This window comes from Salvelinus sp. IW2-2015, unplaced genomic scaffold, assembly GCF_002910315.2.
Source record: "Salvelinus sp. IW2-2015 unplaced genomic scaffold, ASM291031v2 Un_scaffold3235, whole genome shotgun sequence".
In the NCBI taxonomy this organism is placed as follows: domain Eukaryota; kingdom Metazoa; phylum Chordata; class Actinopteri; order Salmoniformes; family Salmonidae; genus Salvelinus; species Salvelinus sp. IW2-2015.
Window position 1 is genome coordinate 61,559 of NW_019944522.1, and position 8,105 is coordinate 69,663.

General features: G+C 42.8%; 1 protein-coding gene across 1 annotated transcript in view; it reads right to left on the bottom strand.

The window, feature by feature from the left end:
• The window catches only part of LOC112075553 (sodium/calcium exchanger 3-like), a 9,805-nt gene that overhangs the window by 1,281 nt on the left and 419 nt on the right, over window positions 1-8,105 (bottom strand). Inside the window, exons 3-4 of the mRNA XM_024142541.1 lie at window positions 7,879-7,964; window positions 6,899-7,099 (exon numbers count right to left, since the gene is read on the bottom strand). Of these exons, the coding sequence (XP_023998309.1) occupies window positions 6,899-7,099; window positions 7,879-7,964 (287 nt within the window). The remainder of the gene's footprint in view (window positions 1-6,898; window positions 7,100-7,878; window positions 7,965-8,105) is intronic.

An 8,105-nucleotide genomic window follows, 5' to 3' on the forward strand; every position in this document is an offset into this window, starting at 1 on the left:
CTGGCCAAATGTGTCCTGGAGAGAGAGAGAGACAGAGAGCGGGAGAGGGAGAGAGGAGAGGGTAGAGACAAACCAAGAGAGAGAGGGAGAGAGAGAAGAGAAAACAGAGAAAATTATATAAAAAATATATAAATATATAAATTATAAAACACATTAGAGAGTTGTCATTTCCACAATTTTGAATACCCTTATTCCAGGTTCAAAAGACCTCTCTGATAAGAGAGGTAGCTTCCCGTCTGTTTGGGGGAGGACGCAGAGAGCTGTGGGTTGGCAGCGCACTACCATTGCTGCCTGGCCAAAAGTTTGAGGGACAGTGTCTGACAGACCAATCTAACCTGCACATATCCTGCTCCTGTATGCTTATTGTTATTGTTCCAATGTATGGTTATTTTGACCTTGGTTACTGTTGTTTACTGTTGTCCAACGTTGACAATTTTGATTCTCATTTTATATTGTAAATATCAGCCAATAAGCTTTGCAATATGTACATTTGGTTACGTCATGCCAATAAGCAACCTTGAATTTGAATTGAGAGGAGGGAAAACGGTAGAGAGAGAGAGAGGAGAGAGCGATAAAGAGAAGGAGAGAGAAGAGGAGATGAGAGAGAGAGAGGGATAACAGAAAGAGAGAAGAGAGAAGAGAGAGAGAGAAGAGAGAGAGGAGAGGAGAGAGAGAGAGAAGGGAGAACAAAAGAGAGAGAGGGAAAAGTGGAGAGAGAGAAAGCAGAGAGATGAGAAACAGAGAGAGAGAAACAGAGAGAAACAGAGAGAGAAGAGAGAGACGAAACAGAGAGAGAGAGAGAGGGAAACAGAGAGAGAGAAAAGGGAGAGAGAGAGAGAGAGAGGGAGAGAGAGAGAGAGAGGGAGAGAGAGAGAGAGGGAGACATAAAGAGAGAGAGTAAAAGGGAGAGAGAGAAAGGTGCAAAATCAAATCAAATTGTATTGGTCACGTACACATGGTTAGCAGATGTTATTGCGAGTGTAGTGAAATGCTTGTGTTTCTAGATCCGACAGTGTAGCAGTATCTAACAGGTAATATCTAACAAATTCCACAACAAAACCTAATACACACAATCTGGTAAAGGAATGGGATGAGAATATATACATTTAAAATATATGGATGAGCAGTGACAGAGCGGCTGAGAGGCAATAGATAGTATAGAATAGATAGTGAAGGACACAGTATACAGTATATACATATGAGATGAGTAAGGTGAGATATGTAAAGAGATATGTAAACATTCTTAAGGTGGCATTATTAAAGTGGCCAATGATTTCAAGTCTGTAGTGATATCAAGTCTGCAACCTCTCTGTGCTAGTGATGGCTGTTTAACTTTTTGCGGATCATTTGGACGCTAGCATCCCATCTCGACAACTTCCGGTGAAATTGCAGAGCGCGAAATTCAAATGACAGAAATAGTTATACTTAACATTCATGAAAATATAAGTGTCTTACATCGTTTAAAAGCTTAACTTCTTGTTAATCCAGCCGCTGTGTCAGATTTCAAAAAGGCTTTACGGCAAAAGCATACCATGCGATTATCTGAGGACAGCGCCCAGCACACAAAAGCATTAAAAACATTTTACAACCAGGCAGATGCGCCAAGAAAGTCAGAAATAGCGATAAAATAAATCACTTACCTTTGAAGATCTTCTTCTGTTGGCACTCCAAAAGGTCCCAGCTACATCACAAATGGTCGTTTTCGATAAAGTACTTCTTTATATCCATAAAAACTCAGTTTAGCTGGCGCGCTTCATTCAATAATCCACCGGTTTCCCTCCTTCAAAATGCATACAAAATGAATCCCAAACGTTACCAATAAACTTATCCAAACAAGTCAAACAACGCTTATAATCAAACCTCAGGTACCCTAATACGTAAATAATTTAAGACGGAGAATCGTTATTGTCATTACCGGAGATAAACAACAAGTATGCACAGTCACCAGAACGCGTAACAAACACTACAGCCAAAATGGGATCCACTTAGAAAAACTACAAATTCTAGCTAATTTTTCAAAAAATAAGCCTGAAACTCTTCCTAAAGACTGTTGACATCTAGTGGAAGCCCTAGGAACTGCAATCTGGGAGGTATTCCCTTCATATTAAAAATGACAGCCACAGGAATCAATGGTGGGCTGAATGTTTTTATTCTTCTTCTGGATGGTTTGTCCTCGGGTTTTTGCCTGCCATATCAATTCTGTTATACTCACAGACATGATTTAAACAGTTTAGAAACTTTAGAGTGTTTTCTATCCAATCCTAATCATTATATGCATATCCTAGCTTCTGGGCCAGAGTAACAGGCAGTTTACTTTGGGCACGCTTGTCATCCAGATGTCAAAATACTGCCCCCTAGCCCAAAGAGGTTAACAATCTGATGGCCTTGAGATAGAAGCTGTTTCTCAATCTCTCTGTCCCAGCTCTGATGCACCTGTACTGACCTCGCCTTCTGGATGGAAGTGGGGTGAACAGGCAGTGGCTCGGGTGGTTGATGATCTTTTTTGTCTTCCTGTGACATCAGGTGGTGTAGGTGTCCTGGAGGGCAGGCAGTTTGCCGGTAGTTTGCTGTACCAGGCGGTGATACAGCCCGACAGGATGCTCTCAATTGTGCACCTGTAAACGTTAGTGAGGGTTTTTGGTGACAAGCCACATTTTTTCAGCCTCCTGAGGTTGAAGAGGCGCTGTTGCGTGGACCATTTCAGTTTATCGGTGATATGTACACCGAGGAACTTTCCACCTTCTCCACTCCTGTCCCTTCGATGTGGATAGGGAGGTGCTCCCTTTGCTGTTCCCTGAAGTCCACGATCATCTCCTTTGTTTTGTTAATGTTGAGTGAGAGGTTGTTTTCCTGACACCACACTTCGAGGGCCCTCACCTCCTCCCTGTAGGCCATCTCGTCGTTGTTGGTAATCAAGCCTACCACTGTTGTGTCCTCTGCAAACTTGATGATTGAGTTGGAGGCGTGCATGGCCACGCAGTCGTGGGTGAACAGGGAGTACAGGAGAGGTCTGAGAACGCACTCTTGTGGGGCCCCAGTGTTGAGGATCAGCGGAGTGGAGATGTTTCCTACCTTCACCACCTGGGGTCGGCCCGTAAGGAAGTCCATGACCCAGTTGCACAGGGCGGGGTCGAGACCCAGGGTCTCAAGCTTAATGATGAGTTTGGAGGGTACTATGGTGTTGAATGCTGAGCTGTAATTGATGAACAGCATTCTTACATAGGTATTCCTCTTGTCCAGATGGGATAGGGCAGTACGCAGTGTGATGGCGATTGCATCATCTGTGGACCTATTGGGGCGGTAAGGAAATTGAAGTGGGTCTAGGGTAACAGGTAGGGTGGAGGTGATATGATCCTTGACTAGTCTCTCAAAGCACTTCATGATGACAGGAGTGCTACGGGGCGATAGTCATTTAATTCAGTTACCTTAGCTTTCTTGGGTACAGGAACAATGGTGGCCATCTTGAAGCATGTGGGGACAGCAGACTGGGATAAGGATTGATTGAATATGTCTTTAAACACACCAGCCAGCTGGCCTGCGCATGCTCAAGGACGCGGCTAGGGATGCCATCTGGGCCGACAGCCTTGCGAGGGTTAACATGTTTGAATGTTTTACTTACGTTGGCCACGAAGAAGGAGAGCCCACAGGCTTTGGTAGCGGGCCGTGTCAGTGGCACTGTATTGTCCTCAAAGTGCACAAAGGAGTTGTTTAATTTGTCTGGGAGCAAGACGTCGATTTCTGCGACGTGACTGGTTTTCTTTTTGTAATCCGTGATTGTCTGTAAACCCTGCCACATACGCCTCGTGTTTGAATTGCAACTAGAATTGTCTCTATACTGACGCTTTGATTGTTTGATTGCCTTACGGAGGGAATAACTGCACTGTTTGTATTTGGTTATGTTTCCAGTCGCCTTGCCATGATTAAATGCGGTGGTACGTGCTTTCAGTTTTGCGCGAATGCTGCCATCAATCCATGGGTTCTGGTTAGGGAAGGTTTTAATTGTCACAGTGGGTTCAACATCTCCTATACACTTCCTTATAAACTCGCTCACCGAGTCAGCGAATATGTCAAAGTCATTGTTTGAGGCTACCCGGAACATATCCCAGTCCACGTGATCAAAGCAATCTTGAAGCGTGGAATCCGATTGGTCAGACCAGCGTTGGATAGACCTAAGCACAGGCGCTTCCTGTTTTAGTTTCTGCCTATAGGAGGGTAGCAAGAAGATGGAGTCATGATCAGATTTGCCAAAAGGAGGGCGGGGGAAGGCCTTGTATGCATCGCGGAAGTTAGAGTAGCAGTGGTCGAGTGTGTTACTCGCTGGTGTACTGCAATCGATATGCTGATAGAATTTAGGTAGCCTTGTTCTCAGATTAGCTTTGTTAATAATACAATAAATGTAGCCTCAGGATATATGGTTTCCATTTTGCATAAAGCCCAGTGAAGTTCCTTGATGGCTGGCTTGGTATCCGCTTGCGGCTGTGACGATAACCAAGGAGAGTTATTTTGGGAGATAATACAGACGGCATTTGATTGTGAGGCATTCTAGGTCAAGTGAACAAAAGGACTTGTTCTTGTATGTTGTTACAATTACACCATGAGTTGTTAATCATGAAACATACATCCCCACCCTTCTTCTTTACCAGAGAGATGTTTGTTCCTGTCGGCGCGACGGACCCCGACAGCATGTCCCCAGCTAGCCATGTCTCTGTGAAACAGAGTATGTTACAATCCAGGATATCTCTTCGGAAAGCAACTTGCCCTGAATTCGTTGACTTTGTTAACTAGGGACTGGAGAGTAACGAGTAATATACTCGGAAGCGGTGGGTGGTGTGTGCGCATCTGAAGCCTCACTAGAAGACCGCTCCGGCACCTCCTCCGTTGTTTTGGGTCGGCCTCTGGAATCAGTTCAAATGCCCTGGGAGGTGCAGACAAAGGATCCGCTTTGGGAAAGTCGAATTCCTGGTCGTCGTGCTGGTTGTGCTGGTAAGTTGACGTCTCTCTGATATCCAATAGTTCTGCCCGGCTGTACGTATTAACACTTAAGGTTTTCTGGGCTAACAGAAATAATAATAATATTTAAAAAAAATAAAAATACTGTACAGTTTGAAGCGAAGTTGCCATCTCTATTGGCGCGATCTTGTATTATACTAAAATGATGTGTCTTGTGATTTATATTTTACGATGAGGTAGCAGTGAAAAGAAAGACGCTTTAATTGTTGTATGACTTTACACCCACACCTTCTACCCCCACCCCCCCACATTCCTTACACCCACGCCCCCCACACCCCCTACGACCACAGTGTCCAACAAGCTTTCTCTACCCTTAACCTTGTTCTGAACACCTCCAAAACAAAGGTCATGTGGTTTGGTAAGAAGAATGCCCCTCTCCCCACAGGTGTTATTACTACCTCTGAGGGTTTAGAGCTTGATGTAGTCACCTCATACAAGTACTTGGGAGTATGGCTAGACGGTACACTATCCTTCTCTCAGCACAGATCAAATCTGCAGGCTAAAGTTAAATCTAGACTTGGTTTCCTCTATCGTAATCGCTCCTCTTTCACCCCAGCTGCCAAACTAACCCTGATTCAGATGACCAATCTACCCATGCTAGATTGCGGAAACATAATTTATAGATTGGCAAGTAAGGGTGCTCTCGAGCGGCTAGATGTTCTTTACCATTCGGACATCAGATTTGCCACCAATGCTCCTTATAGGACACATCACTTCACTCTATACTCCTCTGTAAACTGGTCATCTCTGTATACCCGTCGCAAGACCCACTGGTTGATGCTTATTTATAAAACCCTCTTAGCCCTCACTCCCTTTATCTGAGATATCTACTGCAGCCCTCATCCTCCACATACAACACCCGTTCTGCCAGTCACATTCTGTTTAAGGTCCCCAAAGCTCTGGGTCGCTCCTTTTTTCAGTTCGCTGCAGCTAGCGACTGGAACGAGCTGCAACAAACACTCAAACTGGACAGTTTCATCTCAATCTCTTCATTGAAAGACTCAATCATGGACCCTCTTACTGACAGTTGTGGCTGCTTTGTGTGATGTATTGTTGTCTCTACCTTCTTGCCCTTTGTGCTATTGTCTGTGCCCAATAATGTTTGTACCATGTTTTGTGCTGCTACCATGTTGTGTTGCTACCATGTTGTTGTTGTCATGTTGTGTTGCTACCATGCTGTGTTGTCATGTGTTGCTACCATGCTGTGTTGTCATGTGTTGCTGCCTTGCTGTGTTGTCATGTGTTGCTGCCTTGCTGTGTTGTCATGTGTTGTTGCCATGCTATGTTGTTGTCTTAGGTATCTCTTTATGTAGTGTTGTCTCTTGTTGTGATGTGTGATTTGTCCTATTTATATTGTATTTATTTATTTATTTTAATCCCGCAGGATGCCTTTTGCGTTTTGGTATGCCGTCATTGTAAATAAGAATTAGTTCTTAACTGACTTCAAATCAAATGTATTTATATAGCCCTTCTTACATCAGCTGATATCTCAAAGTGCTGTACAGAAACCCAGCCTAAAACCCCAAACAGCAAGCAATGCAGGTGTAGAAGCACGGTGGCTAGGAAAAACTCCCTAGAAAGGCAGGAACCTAGGAAGAAACCTAGAGAGGAACCAGGTTATGAGGGGTGGCCAGTCCTCTTCTGGCTGTGCCGGGTGGAGATTATAACAGAACATGGCCAAGATGTTCAAATGTTCATAAATGACCAGCATGGTCAAATAACTTGCCTGGTTAAATGAAGGTTACATAAAATAAAAAATAAAAAATACACCCACACACCCATACTGCTATCCATTAGTGTACTCACCAGGGACAGATGTACCCAGCGCCACGAACACCACGGCAGTGACGGGCCACACACCCATACTGCTATCCATTAGTGTACTCACCAGGGACAGACGTACCCAGCGCCANGTACCCAGCGCCACGAACACCACGGCAGTGACGGAGTCCTTCAACCCGGTGGTGCAGCCGAAGTGAGAGGCCAGATCTCCTATCACTGCGGTCAGCATGCCGATGATGATGATGGAGATGAAGAAGCAGGCCCAGCCGTTCAGGTAGTCCGTGGGAGGAACACAGGCAAACAGCACCTAATATGAATAATAATAATAATATTAATAATAATAATAATAATACCATTAATAATAATAATAATACTAATAATAATATGAGTAATAATAATATGAATAATATGGATATGAATACTAATATGAATAACAATTTTAATAATATGAATAATAATAATAATATGAATAATACCATTAATAATAATATGAGTACTAATAATATGAAATAGAATAATATTAATAATAATATGAATATGAATAACAATTAGAATAATATGAATAATATTATTAATAATAATATGAGTAATAATAATATGAAAAATAATAATATGAATATGAATAACAATTTGAATAATATTAATAATATTATTAATACTACTATGACTATTATATTATTATTTATATTATTATAGTAGTATTAATAATATTATGAATATGAATAATACTAATAATATTAATTAACATGCAAATAATATGAATACGATTATGAATAATAATAATAATAATATTAATAATAATAGGAATAATAATAATTTAACACTTTACTATAGGTGTCCTTATGAATGCATTCATAAAGCCCTTATAACAGCTACATAACACATCGTAACATGTGTCAGTAGCCACAGTTATTAATAGTTATGAGCAATGGCACTAAAGGCACTAATAACAATATATGCCATTAAGCAGACGCCTTTATCTAAAGAGACTTACATAAGGGTGGTCACGGGAATCGAACCCACGACCCTTGGCGTCACAAGAACCATGCGCTACCATCTGAACTACAGAGGACCAACTCAACTGACCTTCCAGAAGACGGTGAGGAAGTGCATGACGTAGTCAAAACAAGACGGGAGACGCTCTTCACCGGAGTCTTCCTCATCCTCGTCTCCTGGGGACAAGGGAGGGAGGAGGGGGGAGAGGAGAATGGAGGGAGGAGGGGGAGGGAGTAGTGGAAGAGAGGAGCGGATAGATGGAGGGAGGGAGGAGCAGAGGAGAGGAGATATGAGGGAGGAGCAGAGGAGAGGAGAGA